Consider the following 20,501-nt stretch of genomic DNA (forward strand, 5'->3'; position numbering starts at 1 on the left):
AAATTATCCCCCCAAAAGAGGAATGCAAGAAGGCAAAGTGGTTGTCTGAGGAGGTTTTACAAACAACTGAGCAAAGAAGAGAATCAAAAGGCAAATGGGAAAGGGAAAGATATACCCAACTGAATGCAGAGTTCCAGAGAATAGCATGGAGAGATAAGGAAGACTTATTAAAAGAACAATGCAAATAAATAAGAGGAAAACCACTGACTGTGTGGATCATAGCAAACTGTGGAAAATTCTTAAAGAGATGGGAAACCATACCAGATCACCTTACCTGTCTCCTGAGAAACCTGTATGCAGGTCAAGAAGCAACAGTTAGACTGGGACATGGAACAAAATACTGGTTCAATATTCAGAAAGGAGTATGACAAGGCTGTATATTGTCATCCTGCTTATTTATCTTATATGCAGAGCAGATGGTGACTGCAGCCATGAAATTAAAAGACACTTACTCCTTGGAAGGAAAGTTATGACCAACCTGGATAGCGTATTGAAAAGCAGAGACATTACTTTGCCAACAAAGGTCCATCTAGTCAAGGCTATGGTTTTTCCTGTGGTCATGTATGGATGTGAGAGTTGGACTGTGAAGAAGGCTGAGCGCCGAAGAATTGATGCTTTTGAACTGTGGTGTTTGAGAAGACTCTTGAGAGTCCCTTGGACTGCAAGGAGATCCAACCAGTCCATTCTGAAGGAGATCAGCCCTGGGATTTCTTTGGAAGGAATGATGCTGAAACTGAATCTCCAGTACTTTGGCCACCTCATGTGAAGAGTTGACTCATTGGAAAAGACCCTGATGCTGGGAGGGATTGGGGGCAGGAGGAGAAGGGGACGCCAGAGGATGAGATGACTGGATGGCATCACTGACTCAATGGACGTGAGTCTGGGTGAACTCTGGGAGTTGGTGATGGATAGGGAGGCCTGGCATGCTGCGATTCATGGGGTCGCAAAGAGTCGGGCATGACTGAGTGACTGAACTGAACTGATTCATGCCAAATGCTGAGCTGAATCAATCACAAGCTGGAATCAAGATTGCTGGGAGAAATGCCAACAACCTCAGATATGCAAATGATACCACTCTAATGTCAAAAAGTGAAGAGGAACTAAAGAACCTCTTGAGGGTGAAAGAAGAGAGTGAAAGATCTGGCTTAAAACTCAACATTCAAAAACCTACATTCATGTCATCCAGTCCCATAACTTCATGGCAAATAGAAGGGGAAAATGTGGATGTAGTGATAGATTTTGTCCTCTGGGGCTCCAAAGTCACTGTGTATGGTGACTGCAGCCATGAAATTAAAAGATGCTTGCTCCTTGGAAGAAAAGCTGATGACAAACCTAGACAGTGTGTTGAAAAGCAGAGAAATTGCTGACAAAGGTCTGTATAGACAAGGCTATGGTCTTCCCAGTGCTCATGTACAGTTGTGAGATCTTTACTGTAAATTTAGCAGAACACCAAAGAATTGATGCCTTCAGACTGTGGTGGTGGAGACTCCTGAAAGTCCCTTGGACAGCTAGGAGATCAAACCAGTAAGTCTTAAGGAAATCAATCCTGAATACTTGTTGGAAGAACTAATGTTGAAGCTCCAGTATTTTGTCATCTGATGGAACAGTCAACTCATTGGAAAAGCCCCTGATGCTTGGAAAGATTGAGGGTAGAAGGAGAAGAGGACGTCAGAGGATATGTCTGGATGGCATCACCAATGCTATGGACATAAACTTGGGCAAACTTCAGGAGATGGTCAGGGACAGGGAGGCCTGTTGTGTGTCACTCCATGACTGGGTGACTGAACAACAACACAATGGTAATTTTATGTTTCTTTTATTGAGGAACTGCCCACCTCACTGATTTCCACAGTGGTCTGCCATTTTTGCATTCTCAACAAGCAGTGAATTAGGGTCCCAGTTTGTCCACATCTTCTCCAAAACTTGCTATTTTTTGTTTGTTTTGCTTGTAATAACCATTGTAGTGGGTGTGAAGTGGTATCTCATGGTGATTTTTATTTGCATTTCTTTAATGGCTAAATATCAATAACCTCAGATATGCAGATAATACCACCCTTATGGCGGAAAGTGAAGAACTAAAGAGCCTCTTGATGAAAGTGAAAGAAAAGAGTGAAAATGTTGGCTTAAAGCTCAACATTCAAAAAATTAAGATTATGGCATCTGGTCCCATCACTTAATGGCAAATATATGGAGAAACAGTGAAAACAGTTGTTGACTTTATTTTGGAGGGCTCCAAAATCACTGCAGATGGTGATTGCAGCCATGAAATTAAAAGGCACTTACTCCTTGGAAGGAAAGTTATGACCAACCTGGATAGTGTATTGAAAAGCAGAGACATTACTTTGCCAACAAAGGTCTGTCTAGTCAAGGCTATGGTTTTTCCAGTGGTCATGTATGGATGTGAGAGTTGAACTATAAAGAAAGCTGAGTGCTCAAGAGTTGATGCTTTTGAAGTGTGGTGTTTGAGAAGACTCTTGAGAGTCCCTTGGACTGCAAGGAGATCCAACCAGTCCATCCTAAAGGAGATCAGTCCTGGGTGTTCACTGGAAGGACTGATGTTGAAGCTGAAACTCCAATACTTTGGCCACATCATGTGAAGAGCTGACTCATTTGAAAAGATTCTGATGCTGGGAGGGACTGGGGGCAGGAGGAGAAGGAGACGACAGAGGATGAGATGGCTGGATGGCATCACTGACTCAATGGACATGGGTTTGGGTGGACTCTGGGAGTTGGTGATGGACAGGGAGGCCTGGTGTGTTGTGGTTCATGAGGTCGCAGAGTTGGACATGACTGAGCGACTGAGCTGAACTGAATGGCTAAAGATATTGAGCATCTTTTCTTGTGCTTCTTGGACATTTGCACCTCTGCTTTGGAGGAAGGCCTATTCAAGTCCTTTGCCTGTTATTTAATTAGGTTGCTTATCTTTTTATCATTAACTGGTAATGGTTCTTTATGCATTCTGGAAAGTACACTCATCAGATTTGCAAATGTTTCTCCCATTGTGTGGATTGTCCTTTCAATTTCTTTTATTTTTAAGCCAGACAGAAAGGAGAAATACTGTATGACATCCCTTATAGGTGGGATCTAAAAAGAAATGACACAAACGAACTTACTTTTAAACAGAAAGAGACTCACAGACTTAGAAAATTAACTTATGGTTGCCGAAAGGAAGGGATAGTCAGGGACTTTGGGAAGGTCATTTACACACCGCTATATGTAAAATGCATCAGTAATAAGGACCAATGGCATAGCACAGGGAACTCTGCTCAATGTCATGTGGCCACCTGGATCAGAGGGGAGTTTGGGGGAAAATGGATACATGCACATGTATGGCTGAGTTCCTTTATTGTTCACCTGAAACTACCACAGAATTGTTACTCAGTTATATCCCAATACAAAGTAAAAAGTTTAGACTTTGGGTAAAAAAAAAAATGTTAAAAACAGATTTTTCTATTTTTCATACCCTCTCCTGATTTCCCCTCTTTTTTTCCGAGTTTCTTCTATATCTACATTGTCAGTATATAGAGATATTACATACTACACACTATCTACTTTATAACCATAATTTAGCCTCAGTTCTTAATTGTAATTTTTTCTTTATTTACTTTTAATTGGAGAATTGCTTTACAATGTTGCATTGGCTTCTGCCATACATCAACATGAATCAGCCGTAAGTATACATATGTCCCCTCCCTCTTGATCCTCTGATCGTCCTTCCCACTTCCCACTCCATCTCATCCCTCTAGGTTGTACAGAGCACCAGATCTGAGCTCCCTTTGATATACGGTAAATTTCCACTGGCTATCTGTTTTACATGTGGTAATGTATATATTTCTATGCTACTATCTCAATTCATCCCACCCTCTCCTTTCCCCACTGTGTACACAAGTTTGTTCTCTATGTCTGCATCTCCATTTGTCATTGTTCAGTCAATCAGTGGTGTCCCACTCTTTGCGACCCTATGAACTGCAGCACAACAGGCTTCCCTGTCCTTCACCATATCCTGGAGTTTGTTCCAACTCATGTCCATTGAGTCAGTGATGCCATCCAACCATCTCATCTCTGTCATCCCCTTCTTCTCCTGCCTTCAATCTTTCCCAGCATCAGGGTCTTTTCCAATGAGTCAGATCTTTGCAAAAGGTGGCCAAAACACTGGAGCTTCAGCTTCAGCATCAGTGCTTCCACTGAATATTCAGGGTTCATTTCCTTTAGGATTGACTGGTTGGATCTCCTTGCAGTCCAAGGGACTCTCAAGAGTCTTCTCTAACACCGCAGTTCAATGGCATCAATTCTTCGGTGCTCAGCTTTCTTTATAGTCCAACTCTAACATCCATACATGACTAGTGGAAAAACCATAGACTGACTAGACAGAACTTTGTTGGCAAAGTAATATCTCTGCTTTTTAATACACCATATAGGTTTGTCATAGATTTTCTTCCAAGGAGCAAGAGTCTTTTAATTTCATGGCTGCGCCATGAAAATATAGCAGTCACCATCTGCAATGATTTTGGAGTCCAAGAAAATAAAGCCTGTCACTGTTTCCATTGTTTCCCCATCTATTTGCCATGAAGTGATGGGACTGGCTGCTATGATCTTAGTTTTTTTGAATGAAAAAACTGGAGATCCTCTGTCCCCGCAGCAGGTCACTGCTGACTCATGCTTCTGCAGGAGACCCTCAGACACTCAAAGGCAGTTCTGGCTCAGTCTCTTGTGAGGGTCACTGCTCCTTTCCCTTAGTCCTGGTGCATCTCTATTGCTGCCCTGCAAATAGGCTCATCAGTACCATCTTTCTAGATTCCATATGCATGCATTAATATATAATATTTAGTTTTCTCTTTCTGATTTACTTCATTGTGTAATAGTCTCTAGGTTCATCCATATCATTAGGACTGACTCAAATGTGTTCTTTTTAATGGCTGAGTAATATTCCATTGTATATATGTACCACAACTTCTTTATCCGTTCATTTGTTAATAGACATCTAGGTTGCTTCCATGTCCTAGTTATTGTAAATAGTGCTGCAATTCACATTGAGGTACATGAATCTCTTTCAATTATGGTTCTCAATTTCTAGATAGAATTCTTTGATGCACCAAAGTTTTTGATTTGGATAGTGTCCAATTAATTTTTTTTGTGCTTGTGTTTTTGCTGTCATATTTAAGTAACCATTGCCTAATTCAAAGTCATGGAGATTTACATGTTTTATTACAAGCATTTTATAGTTTCATTTACATTTTCATTTACATTCTTTACATTTCAGTCTGTGATCCATTTAGTGTTAATTTTCTTTTACATAATGTGAGATTAGGGGTCCAAATTAATTCTTTTGTTTATGGATATCCTCTCATCTCACCAGCATTTTTTGAGGAGTTTAGTCATTCCTCCACTGAATGATCTTGGCACCCTTATTGAAAATCAACTATTTACAGACACATGGGATTTATTTTTGATTCGAAATCCTGAAACATTGGCCTATATGACTGCCATTATGCCAGCACCACACTTTTTAGAATTGGTATAGTCTTGTTGGAAGTTCTTAAATTAGGAAGTGTGTGTTCTCCAACTTTGTTCTTCTTTCTCAAGATTGTTTTGGCTATCTGCCTTCCTTGCATTTCCATATGAATTTTAGGATCAGCTTTTCAGTTTTTACAAATAAGCCAGGTTAGATTCTAACAGGCATAGGACTGAATCTGTATATTGCCTGTGGGATTATGGCCATCTTAACAATGTTATATGTTCATCCACTTACATGGGATGGGTTTACATTTCCTTTAGGTCTCTTTCATTTCTTTCAGCAACATTTTGCAGTTCTTAGAGTACAAGACTTGCACATTTTCTGTTAAATTTATTTCTCAGTATTTTATTACTTTTGACAATACTGTAAAATGAATTACTTTCCTAAACTCATTTTTAGTTGTTCATTTCTAGCATATAGAAAGAAGCATAATTGATTATTGCACATTGGTCTTGGATTCTGCAGCTTTGCTGAGCTCATTGCATATTTGAATAGGTTGTTGTGGATTTTTGGTGGATTCTTTATTGTTTTATGTATAAAATAGAGATAGTTTTCCTCATTCCTTTGTAGTCTGGATCCCTTTATTTTTCCTGCCTAATTATCCTGACTAGAGCTTTGAATACAATATTGAATAGAAGTGACAATAACAGACATCCTTGTCTTGTTCCTGATGCTAGAGGGAAGCCATCTACTCTTTTACCATTAAGTATGATGCTATCTTGGAGAAGGCAATGGCACCCCACTCCAGTACTCTTGCCTGGCAAATCCCATGGGCAGAGGAGCCTGGTAGGCTGCAGTCCATGGGGTCGCTAAGAGTCAGACATGACTGAGCGACTTCACTTTCACTTTTCACTTTCATGCATTGGAGAAGGAAATGGCAACCCACTCCAGTGTTCTTGCCTGGAGAATCCCAGGGATGGAGGAGCCTGGTGGGCTGCCATCTATGGGGTCGCACAGAGTTGAACACGACTGAAGCGACTTAGCAGCAGCAGCATGGTGCTATCTGTGACTTCTCCATTAGGTGCTCTCTATTAGGTTGAGGAAATTCCCTTCTATTCCTATTTTGTTGAATTCATTTTTATGAAACGGGTGTTGGATTTTGTTGAATTCATTTTTATGCAACTGGTGTTGGATTTTGTCAAACGCCCTCCTTACCCCCACACACATCTATGAGATGATCATGAGTGCCTTCTCCACATTCTATAAATATGGTATATTACATTGATTTCCATGTGTTGAACCAACATTATATTCACCCAATAAATCTCACTTGATCATCATATATGTGCTGTACTGTGCTTCGTCACTCAGTTGTGCCCAACTTTGTGCAACCCCATGGACTGTAGCCTGTCCAGCTCATAGGTCCATGGGGTTTCTCCAGGCAAGAATACTGGAATGGGTTGCCATGCCCTCCTCCAGGGTATCTTCCCAACCCAAGGATCAAACCCAGGTCTCCCGCATTGCAGGTGGATTCTTTACCGTCTGAACCACCAATTCTGATTCTTTTCTTTCACCACCTGAGAAGTGTCGTGCCAGTTCCTTCTGGCCTCAGTGGTTTCTGATGTGAAATCCATGTAACTCTGTTTTCCTCATACGTGGAAGATATTGTTTCTCTCTTGCTGCTTTCAAGACTTTTTTCTAGGCCTTTAGTTTTCAGAAGTTTGACGGTAGTATATCTTGATGTGGATTTCTTTGGGCTTATTCTATCTAGGATTCACTCAACTTCTTCAATCTGTAGGTTTATGTCTTTTGCCACACAGAAAATTTTCGGCCATTTTTTCTTTGAATACTTTCCAGTCCCACCTTCTTTCTCCTGTCCTCTAGCACACCAATGAGAAAAATCTCAACCCTTTTGTTATATGCCCACAGGTCCCCACGGCTCTGTTTATTTTTTCCCCCACTCATTTGGGTCCCAGCCACATGTTGTGACCAGCCCTGTATGGTTCGTGGTCTTAATGTAGTTCTATTTTCAAAGGCTTTGCAATGCTATTTGGTTTGGATTCTTTCCCATTATAGTTTATTGCAAGATATGGAATATAGTTCCCCGTGCAGTTAGTAAGCTCATATATGGTAGTATGTATCTGTTAATCTCATACTTTCAACTTATTCCTCCTCCCTTTCCCCTTTGGTAACCATAATTTTGTTTTCTATGTAATTCTGTTTCTGTTTTGTAAATAAGCTCTTTTTTTTTTTTTTTTTTAAAGATTCCTCATATAAGTGATATCATATACTTGTTCTGGAGAACAGAAAAATGGAGTCTTTGCCAGTAGAGCAAAGTAGATACTCTACACTATTACCATAATGATTTAGACTAGATGTCTTGTGAGTGGGGGACAGATTGTAACAGATGTGGAGGATTTTATAATTATAGTAAAGGGCTTCCCAGGTGGTAAAGGATCCACCTGCCAGTGCAGGATACATAAGATATGTGAGTTTGTTCTTGGGTCAGGAAGATTCCCTGGAGGAGAGCATGGCAACCTACTCCAGTATTCCTGGAGAACCCCATGGACAGAGGAACCTGGTGGGCTACAGTCCGTGGGGTTGCAAAGACTCAGACACCACTTAGTGACTAAACAACAACAAATACTCTTTAATACATGAACTTAATCATCAATCCTTTGACTTAAGAGGAAAACACTTTTCATGGAAGACCCCTAAGGATTCCTATGTAGTACAATCAAAATGCAGAAATATTTGAGAACATAGTTTTGTGCCCTGGATGGGTCAATAAAATAATGTATAAATTGTTAAATGTGAATTAAGAACTTTCTGTAAACATCAGATTAGGCTCTATTCCCTGTCAGAGAATACTGACTTTGATTTGTGACTTCTATCCTCACTAATAATGCTTTTTTCCTCTTACATACATCCTAGCCTGGATTGTCTTACATCATTCTATAGCAGTCAATGTGGTTATTGTACAACTTCATTTTCAATGAAAGCCAAGAGAAAATAAATCTCACATCTATCCTTCTGTCTCTTTTTCCCTCTCTCTCTCCACATATAAAGGAAAATCATTAAAAATAAATAACAAAGTATACTTAACCCAGCCAAATCTTGGCAGTTGATATGTATAATATTTTAAGACAGAAAAAGAGAGCAGTAGAAATGGAGGAAAATATTGCATCCTAAATTCCTTCAAAAATTAAAATGCAAGTTTGGGTAGTAATCTCCACTTACTGTTTTGTGTGCATGTGGGCATGCACATGTATGTGTGTATGTATGTGCATATGTGAATTATCATATGGAACCTCAGAAATCTCTAAAACCTTTGTGCAATTATCCCTCACAGAATTACCAAACTGATGGGTTTGTTCCACAGGAACTATTGTGATTTCTTAGTTTTACTCCTCGAGAGATGATTTAGAAGAGATAATTCTTCTCACAAGATAAAATACTATGTATTCAGTTCCCACCTTATCATTGAGCTTGTGCTATGAAGCAATTCCTACAATATCTATAGTTCTAGGAGACCACAGAGAAAAATTTAAGGTTTCAGTTAAACCAAGGGGTCCCTAACCAGGTGAGGAACCAGGCCACACAGCAGCAGGTGAGCAGTGGGTGAGTGAGCGAAACTTCCTATTTACAGCCTTTGCTCATTGTTGTACTTGAATTGTCTCGAAACCACACACCCCCCACTCCCGCCACCCTGGTCCAGTTCTTGGAAAAACTGTCTTCCATGAAACCAGCCCCTGGTGCCAAAAAGCTTGGGGACTGCTGCTCTGGGCCACTGGTTCTCAAAAGTGTAGTCTAAAGACACCTGGAACAGTCCCTGAGATTCTTTTAGTGGGTCTATGTATTATCAATAAAATATTTTTAATAACAATATTAAGATGATATTGCCTTTTCCATTTAATTATCTAATGAATGTACAGAAGACTTTTCCAGAGGCTATATGACATGTGATAAAGTCATCTCTCTGATGGATGTATGCTTTTTTATTCTTAAATTTTAAATATTTCTAAGTCTTCATATCTAATATAATTAGTAACAATAGATATAACCCACATCTAAGCACCTTTTGGTGTCCTCAATAACGTTTACGTGTTTAGATGTCTTAAGACCAAAAAATGTTGCAAATTTCTGCTCTAGTTAGACTCTGTTATTCCTATAATGCTCTTCTTTCTGACAGATCCTGTTGAAACAAATTTTTACCTAGTGACTATTATTGATTCTCATCAATGTGATGATTATATTTCTGAAGAAGATTGACCAAAATTACATCAAAGGATCTAAAAACCAAACGAGTCCATGTTGTAACTTGGGGAAGAGAGATACCATATGAGATGGCCTATCTCTAAGGTTTTCCTTACTAGAAAAAGGGGAGGCTTTAGTTTCATGTGATGACATGAGACAATTTGAAGTCGGTATTGACATAATATTATTCTGCTGATATGAAATGAAATTCTGATAGCCAGGGTGTCAGGTATGTTCATAATCTCAATGCCATCAATTTTAAGCCTGAAGGCCCAAGAGACGAGCAGTGTTTAATACATCATCCCTTGTTAAATAGCAGCCACAGAGTTGGCGGTAGCCTGTGAAGGATTCCCTGCCATGTAGGACACGCCAGTTGTCTATAAATAGTACCTGTGAATGGGGGAAAAAAAAAGAGAAAGGAAAAATACTCAGAACAAACACAGAACATAGGAATCATAAATCAGAAGAGATCATTTAAAATAAAAACTTTAGGTTGTTCTCTGATTACATTAAATGAGATTTTTTTTTTCTTTTAAGTAAACATTTGACTCCAGTACTCTTGCCTAGAAAATTCCATGGATGGAGGAGCCTGGTGGGCTATAGTCTATGGAGTCACAAAGAGTCAGACACGACTGAGTGGCTTCACTTTCTTTCTTTCTTTAAACATTTGACAACTAGGAAGTGCATAGCTCTGTATTAGGCTAAATGGAAATAACAAAGGCAACAGTAGGTAACAGGCCCTGTATCTGAGGAGGTTATATTTCTTGAGTAATTATTCTTTTATCAAAGCAAACCAGATCATTGGTTTCTTTTGTTCTTTTCTTTTAATTCTCTCTCTCTCTCAAAGAGTTAAACTGTTTCACTGTCTTACACTAAGCTAGAAATATTCTTTATCCAGAGGAAATATGAAGAGCAAAAAAAAAAAAAAAAAAAAGGAATCATGAAGCCAGATGGACTCTTAGGGACTATCAAGTTCAACTCCTTCATCATACAAATAGAATCATTGATGGGTAGATACTCGGGGGAGCCTGCTTCTGGGTCATTCGGTAAGTAAGTGGTAGGACTAGGGCCAATACCCAGGACTCTCTTCTTTTTTTTCCTTTGTAACGTTTTGACTCACATATTCCATAAGTCCTCACTCTTCACTGCTTAAGTGACATCTATTGAGCTTGGCACCCACCTTGCCAGGCTTGAGTTTGACCCAAAACTCATTCTCAGGCCTCCTCAACTCTCTGGTTAGAGTCCGGTGTGCTGTATACCAACGATGGACAACATCATAAGGTACAGTATTTATGACAGCCCGGTCATAGTTGTTGTACCTAAGGTGAAATTGTGAGAAAGAAAGATTTTCCCCAAAACATGTTAAAACATCTGTTGCTGATGGGGCAATTTTATATAAGGCTTTCCCTATATTCATTAGTTGTCCCATGATGATGTGGCAATAATAAGCTAATGTTCTCTCAAGACTATATGATTTTAGAGAAGAGTTCCATTGCCTGTTGACCATATTTTTTTTCCTTTGAAAAATCTGAGGGTAGGGGATAGAAGAAAGTTCTAGCTGGTTTCTACTATCTTAGAATATTATGTTTTGTTTGTTTTAATATATTTTTGGGCCATGCCACATGGTATGTCTCTCACCTCATCCAAGGATAACTGTTATACCATCATGACTTCTGTAATCACAGGTTAGTTTGCTTATTTATAAAACTTTATATAAATGGAATACTATAGTATGTACTCTTTTGTGTCTGGCTTCTTTCATTTAATGTTATATTTATAAGATTTATCATTATTGTACCACATGTAAATAGTTCATCCTTCATGTTGAACAGAATTTTATTGTGGGACTATACCACAATGTATTCATCCATTCAAGGTTTCCCTTGTGGCTCAGCTAATAAAGAATCTGCCTGCAGTGTGGGAGACCTGGGTTCGATCCCTGGGTTGGGAAGATCCTCTGGAGAAGGGAACGGCTACCCACTCCAGTATTCTGGCCTGGAGAATTCCATGGGCCCTATAGTCCATGGGATCACAAAGAGTTGGACACAACTGAGGGACTTTTGGACATGACTGAGGGACTTTCACCCATTCATCCATTCTATTGACAGATGTGTAAGTAATTTCCAGTTTGTAACTATTACAAATAGTGCTGGAGGTTCTGGTCCATGATAGAAACAAATCTAGTTACACAGAGAACAATTCCCTATGAAAGAAATCTGGAAACTGAGTAACTCCTACATATTGGTGAATGAGAAATAAAAAACATATCAAAATGGATAGGAAAGGCTGAGACAACTCAATAATGAAAAGACAATCCAGTGAAAAAGTGGGCAAAAATCTAACTAGTTACTTAGCAAAAGAAGATATATGAATGGCCAATATGCACATGGAAATAAGCTCAACATCATCAGTCACCAAAAAATACACAGTAGAACACCAAGGAGATATCCAATATAATGGCTATAATTAATGACTGAAAACACCAAGTATTAGCAAGGATGTGGAGAAGCTACAACTTTTGTACATTGTTGACAACTGTAAAATGGAACACATTAGTAGTTGCTAATGAAACTAAAAAGTCACGTACTCTATGATCCAGTGGTTCCACTCTTAGGTATTTATATGTGTGAAATGAAAACACATATCTACAACGATAGTTTTACATGAACATTGATGGCAGCTTTATTCATAATAATCCCAAACAGGAAACAGCCCAGGTGTTTATTCATAAAAGAATGGATTTGTTCCAGGATGTGAATTTCTAGAACAGGCAAAACAAATCTATGGTGGTAAAAAATAAAAACAGATGTTTCCTCTGTGTGTGTGTGTAGGGTTGGGCTGAAAAGGGGTATAAAGGTACTTTCTGTAGTGATGGTAATAGTCTATATCTTGATAGGCATTTGGGTTACATAGGTGTATGCAGTTCTAAAAACTCAGCAAGTGTATATTCAGTATTTATACCAACATTGTATGTATATACATTGTATGTATATTTTATATCAAAATTAAACATCTGTAAACAAATAGTGAATGTTAGACTTAAAGTTATAAATGTTGAAGTATATTGGGAGACATATACCTTCAATGTTCTGTGCAATGTATCAAAAATAAGATTAATTTATAAACAGAAGGATAGAAACATAGATATATAGGTAATAAAGCAAGTATGTGCTGTGCTGTGTTTAGTCGCTCAGTCATGTTCGACTCTTTGCAACCCCATGGACTGTAGCCTGCCAGGTTCCTCTGTCCATGGGGATTCTCCAGGCAAGAATACTGGAGTGGGTAGCCTATCCCTCCTCTAGGGGATCTTCCCCGCCCAGGAATCAAGCTGGGGTCTCCTGCACTGCAGGTGGATTCTTTACCAGCTGAGCTACCAGGGAAGCCCAAAGCAAGTATAGTAATATCTTAATGGTAGAATCTCGGTGGTAGGTATACAAGTTTTCCTTGTAAATGCTTTCAACTTTTTTGTATTTAAAAGTTTCATAATAAAATGTTGGGGAAAATATTGAGCACCTACTCATTGTTCTAGGCAATTGAGATACAAGAAATGATGGAGGGAGAGTTTTCCAGTGGGCGCTTATCCCAGGGAAGTGATTTAGGATTTATGTAGTTCCTACTACAATACAGGGGCAACAATTTATTTTTATCTTCATAATTGTGTGTGAAGGAGCAGGCTTGAAATGAGTGGAGATGACAAGTTCAGTTTTGGATATGATGTGCTTTATGACTGTATAAGATACTAGGTGGCAATATACACAGGTCAGGAGAAATGCATAAATCTGGACAAGAGTCAAATGTGGTTATCATGCCTTTAGGCACCCTAGCTGCTTGATCACTGAGCACAATTTAATAACTGGCTTTTTTTTTGTTTTGTTTTAAAAGTGTTTTCATTTTTAAATGCCATGTGAAATATCTACCCCTCCAATCTAGTGTTCCTTGGCTGTTGGCCTATTTATTATTCCATGGGAATTTTAATAAGAATAGAAATTGTACTAATAAAAAGCTATGGAATACCAATATTAAAATGTGACAGATATAGGATCTTAGGAATTTTCATTACATTAGAAAACTAATATCTGGCAAATATATTACATTGAGGGATAGTTCTTTGGTACTCACCTGATCAAATAGAGCTCTTTATTCCATGGGTAGATATTTAAGACTGGCCCAACCCCAATCATGTGGTTTTGACATTCTCCAACATTTTCAATATATTCATGCTTCAATGGCACTTTACTGAGGAGTTCAAATTCCTCAGGTGCCTTTTGAAGTACTTGTTCTGCTGCATAGAATCCATCAACTAGCAGTGTCCTGCCACCTGTTCCTTCATGCTTAAGACAGTGAAACACTTGAATGCTAAAGAAAGGAAAAATTAAATTACTCTGTTCAGTGGAGAAAAGAGAATACATAAAACTTTTAGAAAAAAATATATAAAATGATTACTGATTCTACTTGTGTCATTTTCTTTTCATTAAGAAATAAATCTCATTTCCCAATTGTCTTCCAGTTGTACTTTTTTGTGTACTTTGCCATATTAATGTCACTAAGGTTTCCTTCTAAACATATTTAACATGTACTGAAACCTGTATGTGTCAGACTTGGGCAATACAGGTATGAATAAGATATAGTCTCTCTTTTAAAGAAGCCCATAGTCTATCTAGAAGAATGAACCAAGTAAGTACAGATAAAATATGATAGGCACTATAATAAAGTTGTATACAAGACAGTGGAGCCACAAAAAGAGGAAATTATTGTAGTGGAATGTTGTATAGATAAATTTTTTGAGATGTGGATGAGAACGATTTTGCTTAGTTTTAAAGAATGAGCAAGGCTTGGGCTGGAATGAGATTGAGGTGAGGAGAGGGCATTTCAGGCAGGAAAAAGGTATGACCAAACATATCAATGTAGAACAGCAAGGTATATTCAAGGAAGAGAGTGATAAGTTTCTGTTGGCTTAGCACAGAGAATCACAGGATTTTAAACTAAGATGCAAGATTAACTGGTGAGAAGCAAGATGACAAAAACATGAAAAACAACATGGATAACTGAAACTGGAGAGAAAAATACTGAGAACTTGAGCTTATAGAAAAGAGGACACATCTAAGAAATAAATGATTAGATGTGGAGGATGAAGAATAGGCAAAAATCTAGAATGACTGTAGGTTTTTCCCCTGGGCAACTTGACAAGTAATAATGCCCATTTGCCAAGAGAATGAGGCAGATGCATAATTCGATGGTAATAAGGGGCTGTGAAGGGTTGAGGAAGTCGTTCAGTTTAGGGACATTTTGAAATAATTAAGTTACATATGACTGAAAAATTAATAGGAAAAGGCAAGTCAATTATTAATGGACTGGAAACCTAAAGTAATAATTTCCAATTAACAAGGGAAAAATAAAATCAATAGTAATTTAGGGAAAAAAACAAAAATAAGGAAAAGTAAACAACGAAGTAAAATAAGTGATAAACATAAATAAAGGTAGAAGGAATAAAATCAAGGAGAATATAGGGTAAATATAATTAAAATGAATAAGGTCAGTCCTGGCTATGTTGAGCTTTCTGCAAAATTTCTAGGTTAGGATTATTTAGTAAGTGGAAGATGTTTATCTTAGAAGAGAGGTAGATTTTGTAGCTGTCTGTGAAGTGAAGTGAAGTCACTCAGTCGTGTCTGACTCTTTGCGACCCCATGGACTGTAGCCCACCAGGCTCCTCCGTCCATGGGTTTTCCAGGCAAGAGTACTGGAGTGAGTTGCTGTTTCCTTCTTCAGGAGATCTTCCTGATCCAGGGATTGAACCCGGGTCTCCTGCATTTTAGGCAAATGCTTTACTGTCTGAGCCACCAGGGAAGTCCTGTCTGTAGCTATCTGTAGGTGATGGCTAAAGCCAAGAGCACAGCAGTCATTTGGAGAGATAATTTCAAGCGAGAGAAGAAGGAGAAGGAGAAAATTTTGAGGAACAACAATATTTATGACACAGATAAAAGAAAATAAGACAGCATAGGAGACTGAGGAAAACTGACTATAGATGTAGAAGGAAAACTAGAAAAGAAAGGCTATTCAAGAAGAGGTAGAGGTTAATGGCCCCAGGATTCAAATGAGATAAAGACTGAAAGGTACACACTGGAGATGGCAATAAGTTACTTGCTGGTGACTTTGGACAGAGTAATTTTAATTGAGAGGGGGTTGGATAAACTAGCTGACTATGGGTTTGAAGAGTGAATAAGAAGTGAGAATGAAAAGATACCAAATGTAGATAATTATTTTAATAAGTCTAGCTGTGAGGGTGAGTAATAAGGTGGGGCTGTAAGTAGAGGAAGACAGAGTCAAAGGAAGTGTACAAAAATAGAGATTTAAGAACTGAGAAGTTGATAGGCAGGAGAAATCCCCAAGGAGGTTGGAAAGAATGAGATCCTGAGCAAAGGTAACTTTAGAAAGCATAAGGCATAAAACGATGATGATGATGACGACAAAGGCTAAAATGATAAGAATAATAACCAGCATTTATTGAACACCTCATATGTTCCAGAAAGTATCCAAGTGCTTTAAATATATCATGTAACTTAATCCCTGTGTGTGTGCTAAGCCACTTCAGTGGTGTCTGACTCTTTGTGACGCCATGGGCTGTAGCCTGCCAGGCTTCCCTATCTATGGGATTCTCCAGGCAAGAATACTGGAGTGGGTTGCCATTCTTTCCTCCAGAGAATCTTCCCGACCCAGGGATCGAACCCATGGCTCTTACGTCTCCGGCACTGGCAGGTGAGTTTTTTATCACTAGGGCCACCTGGAAGCCCAAGTTAATCCCTAAGCAATACTAATTGGCAGGTTTTATTACTAGTTCCATTCTACAGATGAAAAAAACTGAGGTACTGAGAAGTTCTTTTCCAAGATCACAAAGCTAATGTATATTTCAGCTGGGATGCAAATCCAGGTCTGGTTGATGCCATAGCCTGAACTCAACCACTCTCACTGTACTGCTAATGCCTTGGCTCTCCCCATTGACTAGAAAGGGTTAAATTAAAGGCACAGCTAACTGTGTATCTACAGTAGTGGTCAGAGAGAAAAGAGCTAGTCAATATTTGGACCTCAACACCTGTCCAACTGTTTCTCATCCCATTTCCTCATATTCTTCTTTCTGTGTCCCAGAGAATGAGAATGCAGGGCTGTGGGTGGTTTTGTATATTGATGACATTGAGCCAGACATCTAAAACACGTTTTATTCTACCTTTTCTGAAGCAAACATTCTTAGGTTCCAATCCTCAAAGGAAATCGGAGTAACTACAATCAACTGGATATTATCATCCTCTAGTATTGTCTTTATGAATTCATGCGTGTGTGTGTGCTAAGTCATTTCAGTCATGTCTGACTCTGTGCAACCCCATGGACTGTTGCCCACCAGGCTCCTCTGTCCATGGGGTTTTCCAGGCAGGAATACTGGAGTGGGTTGCCATGATCTCCTCCAAGGCATCTTCCCAACCCAGGGATTGAACTTGTATCTCTTATGTCTCCTACATTGGCAGGTGCATTCTTTACCACTAGTGCCACCTGGAAAGCCCTTATGAATTCATACTTATGCACGTTTTACTCATATATTTGTGCCTTGGGTTCATTATCTATATGTCGAAGATCAACAAACAACAGCAATAGCAGTAACAAAATAACCACAGAGGTCCCTCTAATAAGTGGCAAATGGTAGGAAAGTTAAGTATGGTATCTATCACATCAAGTAATTACCATTTCTTCTCTGTGATGAGAAAGATCTAGTCTCTGTTAGCTACTAGTGGTGATCATACTGCAGTACATAACTATCAAATCAACACAAGTACACCTCATATTTACAAAATGTTATACATCAATTATATCTCAATAAACATGGATAAAAAGTATGGCATATATTATCTTTGGCTCAATAGCTACTAAGTCCACACAAGAAGGTTATTTTTTGACCAAGAAGAAATAAAGAAGAGTCAATGTATAGTGAATAATGCAACAAATGAGATCAAAAACACTCTGGGAACTAACAGTAGAATAACGGAGGCAGAAGATAGGATAAACGAGGTAAAAAATAGAATGGTAGAAATAAATGAAGCAGAGAGGAAAAAAGAAAAAAAGAATTAAAAGGAATGAGGACAACCTCAGAGACCTCTGTGACAATGTTAAACGCCCCAACGTTCAAATCATAGGAGTCCCAGATGAAGACAAAAAGAAAAACCATGAGAAAATAATTGAGGAGATAATAGTTGAAAACTTCCCTAAAATGGGGAAGGAAATAGTCACCCAAGTCCAAGAAACCCAGAGAGTCCCAAACAGGATAAACCCAAGGCGAAACACCCCAAGACACATACTAATCAAATTAACAAAGATCAAACACAAAGAACACATATTAAAAGCAGCAAGGGAAAAACAACAAATAACACACAAGGGGATTCCCATAAGGATAAGAGCTGATCTTTCAATAGAAACTCTTGAGGACAGAAGGGAATGGCAAGACATACTTAAAGTGATGAAAGAGAAAAATCTACAACCCAGATTACTGTACCCAGCAAGGATCTCATTCAAATATGAAGGAGAAATCAAAAGCTTTACAGACAAGCAAAAGCTGAGAGAATTCAGCACCACCAAAACAGCTCTCCAACAAATGTTAAAGGATCTTCTCTAGACAGGAAACACAGAAAGGGTTTATAAACTTGAAATCAAAACAACAAAGTAAATGGCAACGGGATCATACTTATCAATAATTGCCTTAAATGTAAATGGGTTGAATGCCCCAACCAAAAGACAAAGACTGGATGAATGGACACAAAAACAAGACCCCTATATATGCTGTCTACAAGAGACCCACCTCAAAACAAGGGACATACACAGACTGAAAGTGAAAGGCTGGAAAAAGATATTCCACACAAATAGAGACCAAAAGAAATCAGGAGTAGCAATACTCATATCAGATAAGATAGACTTTAAAATAAAGGCCATGAAAAGAGACAAAGAAGGACACTACATAATGATCAAAGGATCAATACAATAAGATACAGCAATTAAAATATATATGCACCCAACATAGGAGCACCGCAATGTGTAGGGCAAATGCTAACAAGTATGAAAGGGGAAATTAACAGTAACACAATGATAGTGGGAGACTTTAATACCCCACTCACACCTATGGATAGATCAACTAAACAGAAAATTAACAAGGAAACACAAACTTTAAATGATACAATAGACCAGTTAAACCTAATTGATATCTATAGGACATTTCACCCCAAAACAATGAATTTCACCTTTCTCTCAAGTGCACATGGAACCTTCTCCAGGATAGATCACATCCTGGGCCATCAACCTAGCCTTGGTAAATTCAAAAAAATTGAAATCATTCCAAGCATCTTTTCTGACCACAGTGCAGTAAGATAGATGTCAATTACAGGACAAAAACTATTAAAAATTCCAACACATGGAGGCTGAACCACACGCTGCTCAATAACCAACAAATCACAGAAGAAATCAAAAAAGAAATCAAAATATGCATAGAAACGATTGAAAATGAAAACACAACAACCCGAAATGTATGGGACACTGTAAAAGCAGTGCTAAGGGGAAGGTTCATAGCAATACAAGCTTACCTCGAGAAACAAGAAAAAAGTCAAATAAATAACTCTACACCTAAAGCAACTAGAAAAGGAAGAAATGAAGAACCCCAGGGTTAGTAGGAGGAAAGAAATCTTAAAAAGTAGGGCAGAAATAAATGCAAAAGAAACAAAAGAGACCATAGCAAAAATCAACAAAGCCAAAAGCTGGTTCTTTGAGAAGATAAATAAAATTGACAAACCATTAGTCAGACTCATCAAGAAACAAAGGGAGAAGAATCAAATCAAAATTAGAAATGGAAATGGAGAGATCACAGCAGACAATACAGAAATACAAAGGATCATAAGAGACTACTATCAGCAACTATATGCCAATAAAATGGGCAACGTGGAAGAAATGGACATATTCTTAGAAAAGTACAACTTTCCAAAACTGAACCAAGGAGAAATGGAAAATCTTAACAGACCCATCACAAGCACAGAAATTGAAACTGTAATCAGAAATCTTCCAGCAAACAAAAGTCCAGGACCCAAGCCTTCACAGCTGAATTCTACCACAAATTTAGAGAAGAGCTAAGACCTATCCTACTCAAACTCTTCCAGAAAATTGCAGAGGAAGGTAAACTTCCAAACTCATTCTATGAGGCTACCATCACCCTAATACCAAAACCAGACAAAGATGCCACCAAAACAAAACTACAGGCCAGTGTCACTGATGAACATATATGCAAAAATCCTTAACAAAATTCTAGCAAACAGAATCCAACAACGTATTAAAAAGATCATACATCATGACCAAGTGGGCTTTATCCCAGGGATGCAAGGATTCTTCAATATCTGCCCGCAAAGCAATCAACATAATATACCACATTAACAAATTGAAAGATAAAAACCATATGATTATCTCAATAGATGCAGAGAAAGCCTTTGACAAAATTCAACATCCATTTATGATAAAAAAACCCTCCAGAAAGCAGGAATAAAAGGAACATAGCTCAACATAATAAAAGCTATATATGACAAACCCACAGCAAACATTATCCACAATGGTGAAAAATTGACAGCATTTCCCCTAAAGTCAGGAACAAGACAAGGGTGCCCATTCTCACCACTACTACTCAACAGAATTTTGGAAGTTTTGGCCACAGCAATCAGAGCAGAAAAAGAAATAAAAGGAATCCAGGTTGGAAAGGAAGAAGTAAAACTCTCACTCT

General features: G+C 38.4%; 1 protein-coding gene across 3 annotated transcripts in view; it reads right to left on the reverse strand.

Annotated features, from left to right (window-relative positions):
- Positions 1-8,081: 8,081 nt before the first annotated feature.
- Positions 8,082-20,501, reverse strand: part of TMLHE (trimethyllysine hydroxylase, epsilon) — a 52,964-nt gene continuing 40,544 nt past the window's right edge. For all 3 annotated transcript variants that reach the window (XR_015158239.1, XR_015158238.1, XM_086385922.1), the window contains 3 exons: positions 13,832-14,068; positions 10,893-11,031; positions 8,082-10,102 (listed from right to left, as the gene is read on the reverse strand). Coding sequence is in view for 1 of the 3 variants with exons in the window: in XM_086385922.1 (XP_086242048.1) it covers positions 9,971-10,102; positions 10,893-11,031; positions 13,832-14,068 (508 nt within the window). In the remaining 2 variants the exon portion in view is untranslated. The remainder of the gene's footprint in view (positions 10,103-10,892; positions 11,032-13,831; positions 14,069-20,501) is intronic.

This window comes from Bos grunniens, chromosome X (genome assembly GCF_055505025.1).
Source record: "Bos grunniens cultivar Pamir isolate PY7600 chromosome X, Bosgru_T2T1.0, whole genome shotgun sequence".
Lineage (NCBI taxonomy): Eukaryota > Metazoa > Chordata > Mammalia > Artiodactyla > Bovidae > Bos > Bos grunniens.